The 18,060-nt window shown below is 39.6% G+C and overlaps 1 protein-coding gene across 4 annotated transcripts in view; it reads right to left on the bottom strand.

Annotated features, from left to right (window-relative positions):
* Positions 1-3,613: 3,613 nt before the first annotated feature.
* Ubn2 (ubinuclein 2) overlaps positions 3,614-18,060 on the bottom strand; it is a 64,168-nt gene continuing 49,721 nt past the window's right edge. For all 4 annotated transcript variants that reach the window (XM_041675785.1, XM_041675787.1, XM_041675788.1 and 1 more), the window contains 3 exons: positions 16,376-16,607; positions 16,034-16,123; positions 3,614-13,426 (listed from right to left, as the gene is read on the bottom strand). In XM_041675785.1, the coding sequence (XP_041531719.1) occupies positions 13,377-13,426; positions 16,034-16,123; positions 16,376-16,607 (372 nt within the window). In that variant the 3' untranslated portion in view covers positions 3,614-13,376. The remainder of the gene's footprint in view (positions 13,427-16,033; positions 16,124-16,375; positions 16,608-18,060) is intronic.

The raw sequence follows: 18,060 nt of genomic DNA, 5'->3' as shown, positions 1-18,060 counted from the left end.
TATTAAAAACCAAGGATTTGCCGGGCGGTGGTGGCGCACACCTTTAATCCCAGCACTTGGGAGGCAGAGGCAGGTGGATCTCTGTGAGTTCGAGACCAGCCTGGTCTACAAGAGCTAGTTCCAGGACAGGCTCCAAAACCACAGAGAAACCCTGTCTCGAAAAACCAAAAAAAAAAAAAAAAAAAAAAAAAACCAAGGATTTCTGTTCAGTAAAGGACGCCATACACGAAGCTAAAAGACAGGGAATGAATAAAATATGACATCTAAGACTGACAAGAGAATAGTATCTACAATGAAGACAAAACGTACAATTGACCAGATTGGCAAAGATGAGCAAGTAATTTCCAGAAAGAGAGACGACCTGCAGCTTTTGTTGTTTTGTTTTGCTGAGGTAATAAGGAATTAAGGGCGAACTAGGGTATCCACCTCTAGGGAATGAGTAGTTTAGAGTGGGATAGGATACACACTCAGGAAAAATGATGCAACAGACCTCAGAAGCACACGAGTACACAGAACAATGCAGACTAACCCAACAGATAAGGCAGGAGACATTTATAGCACAGCATCAATTGTATACATTAAGTCTGAGCGCGCGCAAAGCAATGCTACTGACCAAGATTTATGCACAAGGGAACATGTCAAAAAAGGGACAGGTGCTTATACGATGGGGCAGTACTGGGTGAGGGATGAAAGGACGGCAGGACAGAGTGCATAATCAGGGAAGAGAATGCTTTTGGACTGACACATTATAAGCCATAAATGCTTACATACAGTTTGGAACTGCAGCAGCCAACGGGCTATGAAGAAGGTCAGAGGCCAGCAGAGAGCAGGCTACCTGTGAAGAGGTGGGCTTCAGTGACCACTAGATAAAGCTTCACCTGCACCAGGTGGCTTCTGAAAGTCTGCTCAGCTACACAAGATTCCCCTTTCTTTCTAAATTAGGAGTTTCTGACACCTGCCATAAAAGCATTTTAGCCGGGTTTCTTCCATACCTGGGTGCTAAGCAGTGATCAAGATTTTTGTAAGGTTATTACACTTCTGTCTCGGAGGGACAGGAAAGAGGAAGCATGCGCTGAGAAGCAGACAGAATGACTGCAGTAGCTGCCATTAGCATGTACTAGGCACTTGGCTAGGTGCTCTCCACGTCTAACCCAACCATTCTCATGGCGGGGCAGGGAGAACACATCTTCAGCCAGAGTTTCCTAGTGGAGCCATGTGAGCCCGTCTGTCTAATGACAACTTGTTCTCCCCTTCACATATGCCACCCTACCAGTAAAAACATTAGTGGGGAGGCAGTGAAGGCACACATGCCAGGACACAAGAGCGGTAAACACACACAGAAAAGGACAAGCTACGTCAAGGCACATGTGAATGACACACAAGTTTTTGAGATGACAAAACATACTAATATATATATACACACACACAGACACACACACAGACACCTAGACAAGAGGCAACTTTCATTGTACTTGGGAAAACACAGGGTTTCCCCTACTACTCTCTTTTTGATATCAAAACCAAACCAAACCAAAAATCATGCTATGTAGTGTTAATCTGATTTATACAGCCAGTCTTACCATGTTAGACAGTATTCCTACACTATTGCTGTAACGCTAGAAACATAGACACAAATCTCTACACACTCACTCCTAGAATATGTAAAAGCAAAGTACCTTTGTAGACAATTTGTTAAATCTGACTTGAAACTCCATCTTGGCCCTTTCCTAAGTCGCTTTCCATTTTGTTGCTTCCATGTTGTAAGATAAAACCCGCATAGTTTTTCTTCCTTTTGAGTCAGGGTCACACTATATAGTTCAGGCTGGCCTGAAACTATAGCTGTAGACCAAGATGGTCCCAAACTCAGCATCTTTAATCCTCTGTTGGTGTTAGAAGCTTACCCTAACACACTTATTTTTCCAGTCTAGTACTACTTCCTTCTATGTCTCCACCTCGTCTCCATTCAGGTCCACATGACAGAATTGGTCTAACCCACTTATTTCTTGCTCTCTAAACTATTAGCTTATTTGGAAACCCTTTAGTTCTTTGGATGACTTTCTTCATAAAGTTTTCTGAGTTTCATTTTTATATACAGAATAAATGATGAAACAAGATTATGCCAGAAACAATAGCACACAGCTGTAACCTAGCATTAAGGAGTTTGAGGTAGGCCGATTGCAAGTTCAAGGCTAGTGTAGGCCACAAAGAGAAACCATGCCAAAAAAAAAAAAATTAGTGCATACGAATAATAGCAAAGCTATTACTTATTTATTGCTTTGTGGAAGACAGTGTGTCAAACCAACAATGGATTTTTTTAAAGCACATTTTATTTAGAGAGTGAGTGTGTGGGAATGCATGAATATGTAAAGGTCAGAGGATAACTTTCAGGAGGTTGGTTCTCACCTTCCATCATGTGGGCGAAGGATCACACTCGAGCTATTAGGCTTGGCAGCAGGCATCTTTACTCACTGAGCCACCTCGCTGACCCACTAACAGATCTTTTAAATACCTTGACTGATGACAATGGCATCTGTAGGGGCCCAGAGAGATGGCTCAGTGCCCAAGAGCACATTCATTCCTCTTCCAGAGGACCCAAATTCAATTTGCAGCACCTACATCACATGGCCCACAATTGCCTATAACTTTGGCTACAGAGGATACAATACTCATTTGGCTTTCATGGGCACTTACATGCACACTCATATACCCACAAGTGGACACACATACGTAAGCAAAAATAAACTCTTAGAATAATATGCAATGGTGCCTTTAATACATCAAAGTTATACACTGACAAAAGATGACGCCATTGAGTAATTATGTCAATTTTTCCTCTGTGTAACAATCCTGGCTGTTCTAGAACTTGCTTTGTAGACCAGGCTGCACTCACACTCAAGAGATCCACCTGCCTGCCTCCCGAGTGCTGCCAGCCACAACCGCCTGGCATGCCTAATTACTAACTCAGGTATTTTGGAGGTCTGGGGAGGCGTTAAGAAGTGCTTCCGAGGCCAACAGGATTAACAGGCAAGACACAGCTAATTGGTACTTCAAAGTCGCTGGTGCTATTTGAAATCTTAGAAGTCCTTTTCATCTTCAAGAAACCAAAAATGAAAACAAGCATTCAAATCACTATTCTTATTGGGGGGGGGGTGTCTATGTCCCTGTCTATTTTTTCTATGCGTTGTTACATATCATTCAACACACACCATGCTGTTGCCTACAGGAAGGACTCTCCCATCTGCCGTTCTCAGCTACCCAAATGGACATCTCGAGCACATCTATTTGCCCCTTCTTCCTGACTACCAATTCCTGACCTGTCCTTGGAGGTCCACCTAAAGCTTTCTCTACTCCTCGGAGTCTTCCCGTTGCTCTAAAACAGAACTCAAATGTCCATTGGCAAGGGAGCACATTTTTGTACACAAAGTTTGAATAATTCTTGACAACTGTATGTTGTCAAGTGATTGCAAACTGTTTAGGAACACAATGAGCAAGCTGTGCCCTTCCATTGCCCATGGTGCCCAGGTACAGTATAATACAGAGTCTCAACCCCTGCTGACGGTGGAGCATTTAAACCCAAATTAGCGTAGTAAAACAAGAGACATGGGAGTAATATTTACAGTCCTCTTTATTTAATACAACACACATATAACATATACAAAAGGAAAAAAAAAAACCCACTCATGTAAAAGGTCCTGTCACAAAGGATAGACAGGAAACATCTATTCTGAATCAAATAAGGCTCTTATTTCAAAATAGGTTTGCTAGTTACACTTGGAATATGAACAGGGCTGCTGCAAAGTAAGATGAACAGAGTCCCTGCACTGAAGGAGTGTATCATGGGCCAGGCCGGCAAGTTCACGTTTAGGAATGTTCTCGCATGTCCCAAATTCATCAGGGGTCTTATGAAATGTGCAGTTCTTTTGTTGCTGTTATTTTTTTAAACCTGCCTTTTTTTTTCTTAGAAAAGTTGAGTTCTAAAACCAGGAATCAGGGAAGGGTGGAAACTTTCGTACCCAAGTTTAAAGGGTGCCGGAACTAGATCAAGATCGCAACAGCAAGACGGCTGTGGAGAAGAGCTTAGATTCTACTTCCCATTTACTAGTACTGCGCAGACAGACTACTGGAAAGGCAGGATGGACATCCTCCTTGCTTAGTGCAGGGTCAACAGCAGCAGTTTGTCCATATTCCTGCTAAGCTTAACTAGAAATTCAACAAGCACCAATTTGTCTTAAAAGAGCCTTATGCACGCACACTCGCACATACAGACAAACACATACATGTCATCACCATCCCCTTTTATTAAATTTATTTATTTATTTACTAAAATAATACAAAAAAAGGGAGACAGGTATATTTACAAAACTCCATGGCTGGTACAGTACATAATTTTTAAGACACACTAAATGCTACAATCTTTCAGGTCCTGAGATTATTACAAATACCAACTCAAAGCTTGCATTCAGGTCCAGTTTTTAGAGGGAAAAAAAAAGTCTCAAAGTATTAAGTCACACACTTATTTGAAATACAGCATATAATCCTTCAAGTTAGCAAAAAAAAAAAAAAAAACCTTCCTAAGAGTAGATGCAACACAGTAATTGGGGCATCTCCCCTAAAGGACCATGGACTCCTCAGGCTCCTTTGTGGGAGACGGCTTGCAAACAAGATAGCATCTGTGCAGGGTGGAGCTGCCGAAAGGGGAGGGACTGTTTCCCTGGTGGGAGCAGCTCTGCAGAGTGGACATTCAGGAATAAATAACTGTTTTTCCTTCTGCTACTAAAGAAAAGTCTCCCCTTTCTAAATTTTAAAGAGGGTTGGAAATGTGTGTTTCAGCAGACTAAAATTCAGACTCTTGTTTTCCAGTTATAGCAAATAGGTCTGCAATCCATGGTAGTTCTTGCATTCATAAACAAACCTTGCTCACAGCAAAGAGAGAAAATACCCGACTCTTAGCCACCTTGGTTATACTTTATTTCATTATTTGGAGCACAAAATTTTCACCAGATAGAGATTTCTTTTCCTCTCCTTAAAGTTTGATACTGTTTAACAAGAGGAAGCTTGGGGAGGCTCAAATGAACACACTCTCCTCCAAGAATGGTTTAGTACTCCAATATTTTCTAGAATAAGACAGTTCTTCAATTTCAGTTGACAACAGGTCACTGCAAAGCTTGGTCTCTTCTCTGGTGCTAACTATGAATTAGAGGAGGCTGTGTGGGAGAAGGCCCTTGCTGAGCACATGTCAAAAAGGTATGTATAATCTATTATGAAGGCAGAGCTGAAACATCAAGAAAGCTGTTCCAAAGTTAGCTCAACTTTCTATTTAAAAGAAATACTTTTGCCAACTGATAAAAATTTATTTCCCTTTTTATGTTTCTAGCTAAAACTGGGCAAATCCTTGGTAATTTTGCCAGTGTGGGAGAAAAAAACAATTTTCTGAGAGGGTATAATGTTTCTGCAAACAGTAGAGGTAAGCAAGAAAGGAGGAAAGTCTATGGCTCTAAGTACAGAAAACACAATATGGTTGTGAACTTTTAAGCACAAGTTGTCACACAGGCAGACAATGGCTTCTCTTAGTTGTTGATTCCTAAATGTACTTTGAAGACAGATGGAGCCACTGACTTTCACATTCCCTCAGGGAAGCCATTTTATCTGACATCAGTCAGACCTCTACCACCAAGCACTCACCAGTCAGACTCACGGTAAACCAGAATTAAGTAACTGTAGCAACGTGAGGGCAAATGATAGTTTTCCAAGGAACTTAAAACTGGGACTAAGGATTTAAAGGTCGGCTTGGCTCAGATAAACCTTAGCAAAAGAGCTCTGTTCTAGAGGAGGCATGGAAATAAGGCAGGCTGTTATGAGCCCTAATGAAGACTGTATTTCCTCTGATGAAACTTGAAAGGTACTGGTATTATGTAAAAATGAGACCTATTTATTGTTATTATGGACCTGGACCTCCAGGCTTTGCAAATGCTGGACAAGAGCTCTACCACTGAGCTACACCCTCAGCCTAGGAGATCTAATTTTTTTTTAATATAAATGAGAAGAGGAAAATATTCCAATCATCAGTAATCCCCAAGTTCTGGACTATATACAGAACCTTAATTGTACTACTGAGACTTCAAAATGTGTTCCTGACCAGTTTGGATAGCAGTGTTAAAGTATACAAAGTTTGAATACCAACTGCTATGAAATGGAAATACATAGGAAACACAGAGAAGCAGAATCATCACAACACAAGGGGATCACAAATAAACACCTTAAAGCAAATGGTACTAAGAGTGTGCATGAGAAAAGTGTCATTTAGCATCAGGTTGTTGAAGGCATTTCCACTAAACTCAAGATAACCTATGCTTGTGCCCTCTGCTAAGATGCAAACTATCCACTTATACTATCTTTGTGTTGGAGCACAAAGAGCAGACAGAAAAGTGGCGGGCAAGAGGATGTGGAAACAATCTGCCTTTCCTCCCTAGATCTAACCACAAGCAACTTATACTGTAGTGGAACAAGTGGCTAACTTAAGAGCTCAACACCAAAGGCAAGAATAAAGACCAAAAGAAACGAAGAACTCAACATTAATATTTGAAGCTCTTTTCAATCAGTCTTAGCCATCTTTTCAGCTCTGTCAACCAAACACTGAACTTCTCAACAACACACTGGGGACTTCATAAAAGCACAAACATGCTCCACGACAGTAACTCCAGGTCTGCACAGGTAAAAGGGTCTTCAGCTAGCTTTTTATGTAAAGTTCACATTTTAGGACAGATGAACACAGACAATGCATCTATTTTAGACTGCTGTTATAATTCCCCAGAGGAAACACACACACATTCGACAAACCCCCTAAACCTTATTACTTTGGGTTGAAATCTTAACATTTTTTATTGAAGAAGGAACAAGAAGGAAATGCAGAAAATAAAGAGTATGTTTATCTGCATAGTTGATACTTAAAGGTTATGAACTAAGGCCTTATCTGGAGGAGAAAAAAAAATCAATAAAAATGCCAAAAGGGACTTTAGAAAAACAATAACAAACACCTAGGGCTTAGAGACTGACCAGGTCCAAGCCAGTTCTGGGGTCAGCCCAGATGTGCTAGCTGCTTAGGCCCAGTGCTTTCTCCTAACTCGCTTGAGCTGTAACTGTTCCTCGACACAATACCCGGGTCTCTCTGCTGTAATTTAAACTCCCTCACACTCACTCTCTCTTACGCACTATTTAGCCCCAGCAAAAACTGCTGCATCCATTTGTTCCTTTGTTTTAAAGAGAAACGTTTTATGCACTAATAGAAGGTGAGATAAAATGATCTTAATCTCCTCCCGGGAGCTAGGGAAATCATGTTTCCTTCTACTCTGACCATCCCTACCTCTGTTCCTGGTAGGAAATAAATCCTGTCTTCTTTCTCCCATTTTCCTACATCTGAGCAGCTGATAGCTCCGACTTGCTTATGGGCTGAAGAAGCATGAACTGCTAAGTTAAAAGTACACATAGCTCCCTCCCCCAGGGCAAAGCTGGATAAACCTACAGAAACAGGAGCAGTGTGTAGGCTCTGATTTACTGTTAGAAACGCAAAACCTTAGTTTCCACCACCAAGCAGGTACTACAAGTAAAGTAAATTCAGAAGGTGGAGGAGGGAGCTATAACCTGCCAGGATCGTTTATCTGTAAACCAGACTATCTTGAAAATATCACACGAGGTAATAATATCATAAAAGCTTAAAACAATCAATTGGTAGTTAAGAAACTTGGTGTCATCCCCTTTGATTTAACCTGAAACTAGTAATTCTACCACACTATAAATATGGTATGTTTAAATATCAAATATGCATCTAAATTAAAATTCCAATGATTTTTTTAAACATAAAGACCATAGGGTGCTCTTTATATCCATTTTAAGGAAAACATTTGCTTTTCAACCTCTGCAGCAAGATAATACTATTAATTATATAGGATGTTCTAGAAAAACTCAAAATATTTTTGAAATAGTAAAGTCTCTGATATCCCTGGGAGGTAGGCAATTATTATTATACCCAATTGTCTCATGGGTAATCTGAGGCACAAAGGTTAAATGACATCCCCTAGATAAAGTTGTTTAGGAGTTAACACTCACTACTGATCCTGGCTGCCAGACAAGAGTTCTGCTACCAGGAGCTTCTTTTTTTTAGCCACAAGTCTCCTTTTCCAATTAAAATTTTACTTACATGGGGTATTTTGTAGATATATTTGTACTGTTTACAGAGAATTGGTTCAATTTAGTCTTTTTCAACATGTCACATCTAAAATAAATAAATAAATCTTAGATTCTGGAAGTTATGTTATTTTGTTCAAGAAAGATATTTAAATAATCACAAAATCAGATCAAAATCTAATCATCTGGAAAATAAAGAGATTAAAAATCTCAAGTATGTTGCAGATTATAAGTGTTTTTTCACTATCTAAATTCTAAGCTTACTGAAGTTTTAAAAGGTATTCAGCTATATAATTTCTTAAAGATCATTTTCCAGAAGAAAACACCTTTTAATATTGACACGAGTGCTAACTTCCTTCAAAGTGTATTCAGATACCACTGCATGGTTCTAGCTCTAGCCACCCATGTGTTTGTCTGCATAGGGCACCATCTCAGATTGGCCCACAAGATGCTCTTATTATTCTGATGCTTCCTTACACACTACATCTGCCAAATTTGAAGGGTAGAGAGAAGTGGATTACATCCAGAAAAAGTCAACGAGTCCACCGAGTTTATTATGCTTGCAATAACCAACACATATATGCTATATATATATATTATCCTATACACACACACACACACACACACACACACACTTATTAACTTCTACAGATATTCAGAAGGGGAAGCCAGCATCATGTGCAAAGACTACTTCCCAATCTGCCCATCTGAATCAACTCAAACCAATGGAACAAACAGGGCAGAAGTTCTGCAATGTCAAAAGGGCAGTGCTGAGAGAGATTGCCACGAACAGCTGTTCCTGGTTTTAGATACACACTGTGCATCTCGTACTTGTGTCCACACACACAAAGCAGAAGGAAGAATATTATAACATGATATGATCTTGGCAAGTCTGAGATTCTTTCTCCTGAATCCCTTGACTTAATCAGTATGTATTTGAGGGTGTCTGAAAAGTTTCAAAAGAGGGGAGAAAAACAAAGAAATAAAAGGCACTTAACAAAGACAAAGGCCTGAACTGAGCATGGTTTAGAGTATATAAGCATTTTTACCAGAGATAAGAAATTATTTACAAGGAGTTAAACTTTTCCCTTAAAACTTTATAAAATAAAATTGCATAACATGTTTGTGATCATTTATCTACTACTGTACTTTTTTTCTGCTTTGTTTTTACAAAACCAAAAGCACCCCCAAAGCAAAAACAAAAAGTCACACATGTACAACTAAAAGTCAAAGTGCCCCTTCAGAGAACATCAGGTCAGCAGAAGTACTCGTGCTGAAGCACAGGACAGTTCTCAAGTTTGGCCTGCAGTATAGACTTTTGTCATTCTTCTATTTTCAATTTGAAAAATTAAACAAAACAAAATCCAACAAACAAAGGAAACAAATTCAAAACCTAGATAATAATAACAATACAAGGACCAGTGTGCTTTTGTAGTACACTCCTAAAATAAAGTACCCTAGTTCTACACTGGGAGCAAAGACATGACAAAATCTCCTACAAACAGAGAAGTTAAAGTCAACCAACACAGGCAAATTCATTTCCAAATGTAGCAGCAAGTAGGACAGATAAGTTCTAGAGACGATCCCAAAGGACAGAGTTCTTATAACCAATGGCAGTTGCAATAACAGTAGAATTTTCATTTCAGAAAGTCTTGAGCCAAGTAGAGGTGGAAAGGGTTGTGGGAGAGGGCATCTGGAGGAGAGAGAATAGGAGTGCCTGCCCTTTCCATCTCTGCATAGTAAACAATTTAGATCTGCTTTGGGAAAAAATATCCTGGGTTAAGATCAGTTCCAATAAGCTGTTTCCAAGCAGGTGTCAAACCCACAGTTTTCAAACGGGTATATGCCCGGTTCTTCCCCCAGTGTTGGGACCCAAATAAGCCTTATTCAGCATCTATGATACAAAACAATATAATTTGGGCTAATAACATCCATCAAAGGGGTGGTGGGCATGAAAGAATGTGCTAATTAAATCTTCCTGATTTCTTCAAAGTATAAGGACTTTCTTACTATGGATTAAAACTTGGCTTCTTTCCCCCCAAATCTTTTCTCCAGATTGTTTTAAAATCATGATTTCCCACTCTGTTCTCAGAAGCATGAGAAGAATTATAATTTAACTTTAATAGAAATTATTGCTTGCATTTATTTTGGAGGCTCTCAATGAGCTTGACACTTTGCTTCCAAACAGTCTCCAACTGAGGTTCAGCACTGCTGTCCGAGGACAGCTCTGCTGACTGTTATTGCTTGTGAATACTGAGGATCACCTTGTATGTACAGTAACAGCTTATACATCAGTGAAGGCAATTTCAAATATAAGACAGTTGGAAACAAATAGCTTAATCTTCCTGAATCAAGTACCCCATGAGTGGGTTAAGTGTGCTGATTTACCTCTGCATTTGGATCTTGCTAATGCTCTTTAGCGATACACACTGCTCTACAGATATCCTTTCCAGTTATTCACCATTTTAAAAATAACATAATTTGACTTTAAGTGCAAAAATACAGTATGAGTCGCAAGTCTCTGTTAAAAAATAACCAACTTATACGCTTGTTTTTAGTAATAAAAACTGTAAAGACAGGTAACCATAAAGTATGGAGACCATTTTCAATGTTATGATATAGAAAGAAATGTATTTACATGTAGAAAGGACTCTCTCTGATTTATCTGTATAACATGAGAGGGTTGCTGAAGTAGGGATCTCTCAGCAGTCCTTAGGGAACCAAGACTGACAGGAACAGAATATACTTTACATCTTATATTCTTAGAGCCCAGGGCTTCAGGGAATTTTATAAAAAGACACAGGAAAAAGAATTACCAATCTTGTTTTCTAATGATGGCAAAGAACCATCAGAGCCTTCATATAGTATGGTTCAGAAGTGATGGATTTAAGAAACTACAATTATCATTATTGACTTTTAATAGCATTTGATTTATATGAATGGGTGTGTCTATGTAAACACACAAACACACAGGTATCAGCAGGAAGAGACTAAACGCACTGACTTCTCCTTTGTAGAGGAAGTGAAGCCAAAGGCCGCCTTCCTAAGCACACCTCCAGCACAGCAGCCCAGGCCGTATTAGCAGGCATGTCTGTAAAGAAGTCACCCGGTACTATAGTAAGCCAAGAGCTGAGCAAGTTCCTCTAAGAGACCTTTCAAATGAAACTTAGCATGCTAAGTTCAAGTCAAAGCTGTCTTCAACGTCCCTGTATCTTTCCAAAATATCTACTGGGCTCATGTAGCATCTGTATTTGTTTTACTGATAAACTAAATTACTATAGTCAAGAAATTATACCAATGATTTCTTTTCTTTTTTGAGACAGGGTCTCATTGTTAGCCCAGTTCAGATTAGCCTGGGACTCACTGACATATACTCCAAGCTGGCCTCAAACCTGAGATCCTCCTGCCTCAGCCTCCTGAGTATTGGGATTACAAGCACTGGGCAGCACACCAAGCTTCAATGGTTCTTCTGAACAATCATTTTCCCTTACTGTAACAAGTTCTTGGAACTAAAGTTTTAAATTATTTATTCATCGACTTTTGGCTATGAAGCATGCCAATGCGACTTAAGTCAAGTTATAGGCATTAAAAATCCGAGTAGATCTGTGGTTGGTTATTATAGTCCTAGATGCTTCTTGGGACTTCTGCTTATTAAAGGAAAATTGGGCCTGGTTAACACTCTTAATCTGTATAAACTTAATCGTACATGGTAACATGTAATGAGAATATAAAAGCAACCTTGTTATTACCAGGCTAGTCTGTCATCATATATAAACGAATCTGTCATCATATATAGACTAAAGTTACATCACTTAGAGCTACTCTTAGACAGTTTGAAAACACTTAGAAGTTTAAAATTCAGGGGACACCACAATGTAATTGAGGCAAAAATAAGTTTCCAAATAGAATTGTATGTTTTCCCCTTTACACCCTTCATTGTCTCTATTCACATACAGAAACCAGAATTAAAGAATCTTAATTATCTGTAGGTTTACTTGAATATCAGCATTCTAAGTAAATTCTAGTAAAACTTTAAGATTCCAAATGCTTGAAACATTTTTACTGCACTGGATATAGGGCATAAAGTCTCACTGTGATAGAAATAAAAGGTGATCCCTTGTGCACATCAGTACTCTTACTGGGGTTCGTCCCTTTAAAACAGTGTACTATTATGTATATGCTATTTAGCTGGCCCACAAAGAAACAGATGCTGTGCACACTGTTTATATCAACAGCTCTAATCACCTAAAGTACCACTAGTAAAGAGCACTGTACAGTGAGGGAACTGGGCGTCTGCAGTTCTTGGCAGGCTACAAAGGAGATGAGCAGCAAAGCAGCAGCCCAACAGCAAAGACCCCATGATCAAGAGGAAATGTGAGCACTCACTTCTGCGCACCAGCAGTAGAAATAAATACTAACCAGTCCAGACCGGACGACAGTCAGCTGCACAGAGGAGTTCAGTACCTACTCTGGAAGGAGGATGAAATAGACCCTTTCACAAAAAGGGTCTACATTTTGTCTGTTAAGAGCAACAGGCTCACTTTCCTTACTTTAAAAATCTAGAAGATATAGTAATATATATCGCTGTGCTACAGCAACTTTGCTGAAGCATTTTCAGTCTACTGACTTACACTGTGAACTGCTACATACTGGAGAAGATTCAAGTTTGCTCAGGACATTTGAGGGTACAGTACTCTTGGGCTACTGTCTGGAGAGCATCATGCAACTGACTGTAGCAAATCTGTCCACTACATAGACATGACTGATTCTCCTCAAACTGGGTTAATTCTGCTTTTTAGTTGCTTTTATTATGCACTTTTATGTAGAGTGTTCAGATCCAACCCCCAGGATGGATGGCCATTTACCCAAATCCTCTCAACTTCCTTCTTTCTCCCCCCAGGGTAAAAAAAAAAAAATCAAATTGATACTTCTGTGGGTTTGACAGCTGAGTCTCTTTTAAAGTTCCTATGGGAACTTTAAGAGACCAAAGGTCACTAACTTTCCACAAAAGCACTTCTTCCTCCTGCACCTGGCTTTGCTCAAGTAACATTTTCTTTCCTTTTCCTCCTCACCACAGTGCTTGGGACAAGAATGTAAACATCGACAGAAACAGCAGCCCTGTGACCACATAAGACTTTCCCATCAGGTAGGTCCCATCAGCCAGTCAAATGATTCCTCTCTTGATTGCTGGGAAGTCACTGAGATTTCCGTGGTAACTTAGTGTCCCCTTTACTTTGGCCTCCATCTGAGAAAATAAACAAATTGATATGGTTTGGCATATTGTAAAAAAGAAAAAAAGGAAAAAGAAAAAGCAGAAGAATCAGTTTATTGTGAATTACATTTCTAAAAAGATAACCTTTATCTCACATGATGATGGCATTATAGAAGTTGATTACACATACGATGTAGAAACTCAGTGACTGAAAACTATATAAAAACTATTCCAGCAGGTGTTTACCATTTATTTACCTCATAACCTTGTCCAATGCTGGATTACAGAGAAACCAGATCACACAATGCCCATCTTCAAGGGACCTACCACATCTTTTGATTTCTTTGGAAGCCTAGGTCAATTTTATTTTCTTGTAAGTGAAATTGAAGTTATTTGCCATAATAACATGACATCTGGTAATTCCCAAGCATTGTGAACATATCACATTGGTAGTAAAGAAAGTCCAGCTACGTCTGTGCAGGTCCTAGCCTTGAGGTACAGGATGTGAGACTGCTGCTGGGGCTGGGCGGCTTAGTTTCCATATCTACTAATGCTACTGTCCTTCACTGTGGACAGAAAATGTGGACCCACTCCATGTGATCCTTCTAAAATAACTGGTAGGAGAGAAAAAGGGGTTACCCAGGCAAGAGTAGGACCCACTGACCCAGAGAGCCAACAGAATAGAAAGTCTCCATAAGTGCAGAACCCTAGTAAGGAAAAGAAAGACTCAATGACAAGCCAGGCCTGAGAGATAACAACATGGGAAGGAAACTCTTCAAAGGAAGAGGAATGAGTAGGGATCATAAGTCACATGGCCAGATTCACTCATATCCAAGAATCTTAGAAAACATTTAAAAAAAAATTAAAACACTGTCCTTAGAAGAAAAACTATATCAATGTTAGTGATTATTATAAAATAACTTTGGTTAATTGTTGAAATAAAACAATTCTATCAACTAGACTGAAATTCTTTAAACGAGCGTTTAGTGTAGCATGGCCCATGGCAAAATCTGGCCCATCATCTGTTTTTGTTAATAGAGTTTTATTGGAATCCAGCTTTACTTGCTTGTTTATAAATTATTTGTGGCTATTTTACATGACAATGATTTAAGTAGTTGTAAAAAAAAAAGACTAAATGACTTTAACAACTGCAGACCACAAATATTTATTATTTGTGCCACTCACGCTTGGTGGCACACAGCACATAGTGAGTTCAAGGCAAGAATGATCTATAAAGCAAGTTCCCAGGCAGCCAAGTCTACACAGAGAGACCCTGTCTCTGAAAACAAAAGCAAAGACAACCTTTTTGACCTCTGTTTACCAGCTGAGACTCTTTCAATCAGTTACTGTTATTAGATCCCATAGGACAGCTATTGAGACACCTTCTTTATCTTCAGTGTGGGGTGAGAGAAGTGATGGTGAAGTTTTTCAGACTGGCAGCTCTACAACTGGAAATCCAAAGAGTTTTAAGGCCTCACATCCAATTTTTTTTTTTTTTTTAAATTTTTCGAGACAGGGTTTCTCCGTAGCCTTTGGTTCCTGTCCTGGAACTAGCTCTTGTAGACCAGGCTGGTCTCGAACTCACAGAGATCCGCCTGCCTCTGCCTCCCAAGTGCTGGGATTAAAGGCGTGCGCCACTACCGCCCGGCTTACATCCAATTTTTTAAATGAAGAGTTTTAAACATTAAACTTCAGTTATTTGGAAAATACTCATCTTTTTCTTGTGCTGGGAGAGTAGGGTTGACCAAATATGAGATAGCTCCCATAGAGATGGAACCATCAAGAATTCTGGTTGTCTACTTCCTTGTAGGCGGTCACATTCATGACAATCATCAAGAGCTCCTGTCCCCATCTGGATCCCAGAACAGGAATATATTCAAGCCCAATCAAGAGCAGGAAGGTCAGATGGGGTTTATGTTCCTTTTCTCAAGAATGAGTCTTGGGCAGCTGATCACAGGAATGACCATGAAATTGATGATAGCCTATTGCCTCCAGACTGATGCACAGCTCCAGTTTCTGCCCTATGCCCAAGAGTAAACTAGTGTAAAGACAGTTTTAGTTTTGTTTTCACTTGTATGGGTATTTTGCCTGTATGTATGTGCCTGGTGTCCATGAAGGCCAAAAGAGGGCATAATATCCCCTAAAGTCACAGATGGCTATGAGATGCCACGTAGATGCTGGGAACTGAACTGTAAGAGCATTAAATGATTTTAACTGCTATGACTTGAGTATGACTTCAAAACACCTTGTATGTGTGCATGTATGTGTGGGCACACATACCAGAGTGTTCATGTGAAGAGGATACTTTTGTGGAATTGGTCCCTTTACCTTTTTTTGTGGTTTCTGGGGACAAAACTCAAGGACTTTAACCTGCTGAACCTTCTTGTCAACATCTAGGACTTTGGATAATTATTTTATGAATTCTTGATTAGGCAACATGTCTATATAATAAAATTCTTTCCCCATGTGTCTAATAGATCTCATTTATCCTTTTTTCTTAAGAAAAAAGTGTCTGTTGCCACTGAGGATCCAGGTAAATGAAAACCCCCAATGTTTTGACATTTTATTCACACTGTTTGAAGAAACTTTAATCAGCATCTATACTCAGTTATACACAATAGGAACAAGCAGCTTGCTTACCATTAAATGCTTGCTGTAAGTGTGTAGGCAGAGGTGAGTGGGAAAGTGTTGCTGCATGCTGAGTTCCCGGCTGTAAACTCTTTAGTAAATCTGAGAGGGAAACAGACTTGTCAGTTATCTTTACATGTGGGCCCCCTTAACTCAAACTCAGTAAGACTCTGTCTTCTCTAATGCCGGCCTGAGCCCCAGCTCCAGAGTTTTCTAACACTACAGCACACGCATGTGAAGAGTACAGCCATGACTATGCTAAGAAATCCCCCATGTTGACTTTCTTCTACATACTTTATAACAGAAATGTGGGTGGACGGTCCATTAGTTCATTTGAAACAGAGCCCCACTTACTCTGAGTTAGGCTGTGATGGAAAGCGGCTGAGGTAGATCCCGAGGTGGTTGTCACTCCAGCTGTGTCCGTTCCAAAGCCAAGTAGCTCCAAGGGAAACTGGAAGGGCATGGTCACTGGAACAAGGCCACCCAGCATCCCAAAAGGAGTCACAGTTTGATTTGTTACAGACAAAGGTGATGTCATGAGAGTCAGAGGTGAGGCATTAGCCAATAATGATGCTCCTGTTGTGGACTGTGTAGAAACCAGGGGTCAAAATAGATAAGAAATAAAGCATTGCACCTAAGCTGATTTAACATCTTCATGGATGTAAGACTGTGTCTTTATCTGTTCTAACAAATGAGAGAAAAATTAAGACTGAAGTGAAAAATATAATCCAGAGAGTTACTAATAATGCTTCTGAAAATCTGCAAACAACATTTGAAAACTTTTGTATGTACAGTTCTTGTATTAGCATTGTAGTTTGCTTCTTAGCTGTTCAATGCCCATTCTTGCTTGTAAGCCTCAATCTTCCTTTCTCTACTTCTCCTTCCAAAACTACAGATATGAATCACAAGGAGTAATTCGAGTCAATGTCCTGGGACTCCGCAGACTCTTTCCTGGCCCAAGGCCTACAGCTGCTGCTCCCATCTACTGTGCTTTCGTCACGGCACCTGACACAGATGAGGACCCCTGAGCACTCCTCATCCTTGGTCTTACCTGTGCTTCCCCAGAGCTGCACACTTCCCAACCTATACCACAAAGGGCGCCAACTGAAGCCTCCCACAACATTCTTTCTCCCTCTTTCTACAACTCCACTGTTATTTCTGCATCTTTTCCATCTCCCAGTCATAATCTAATCTTATTTGTAATCCTTTTCAAAAATCAATACTGAATGACAACCTTCATTTTCCACACTATCTCTCCAGAACCACTAAAACTGGTTTTCATTACATCACTTTTCTGAAATCAGACTTTCAAAGTATAAAGCATTTTCTCATTTCTTTATGTGAGTTTTGAGGTCCTGAATGATGAATCAGAAATCTGCTAATGTCGATGTGCTTCTATGGGAAACTAGTTAAGTACACTCAAATAAATATATTTGAGCTAATTCAGTATTTCCAATGGCTTTCTATGCGACAAGATTTTTTTCCACTTCTGCTATTTCTTCATGATGGGCACTTATCATCAACATTTATGTACACACCCAACTTTCTCAGACGCAAACATTACATACTACTGTCCTGCCACTGTAGTTTTCTTTTGTAGACTACAATGCTTCCTCAGCTAAAAAATTGATAGTTTCAACTGTGGTCAATAAAACAGAATTTTATTTCCTTTTTTTTTTTTTTTAAATTTAGAAACTAGAGATGGCCAGTGGAGGTGTCACATGCCTTTAATTCCAGCACTTGGGAGGCAGAGGCAGGCAGCTTTCTTTGAGTTCAAGGCCAGCCTGGTCTACATAGCAAGTTCAGGCCAGGTAGAATTTCCAAAAAGCCTTGTCGTTCTTTTCTTCTTTCTTTTTTAAAGATTTATTTATTTATTATATTTATTGTATTTATTATACCCAGTGTTCTGCCTGCACACCAGAAGTGGGAATCAGATTTCATTATAGATGGTTGTGAGCTGCCATGTGGTTGCTGGGAATTAAGTTAGGATCTTTGGAAGAGTAGCCAGTACTCTTAACCTCTGGGCCATCTCTCTAGCC

This window comes from Microtus oregoni, unplaced genomic scaffold (genome assembly GCF_018167655.1).
Source record: "Microtus oregoni isolate MIOR12 unplaced genomic scaffold, Mior012 000026F_ref0000081, whole genome shotgun sequence".
In the NCBI taxonomy this organism is placed as follows: domain Eukaryota; kingdom Metazoa; phylum Chordata; class Mammalia; order Rodentia; family Cricetidae; genus Microtus; species Microtus oregoni.
This window is presented reverse-complemented; position numbering and strand designations above follow the sequence as displayed.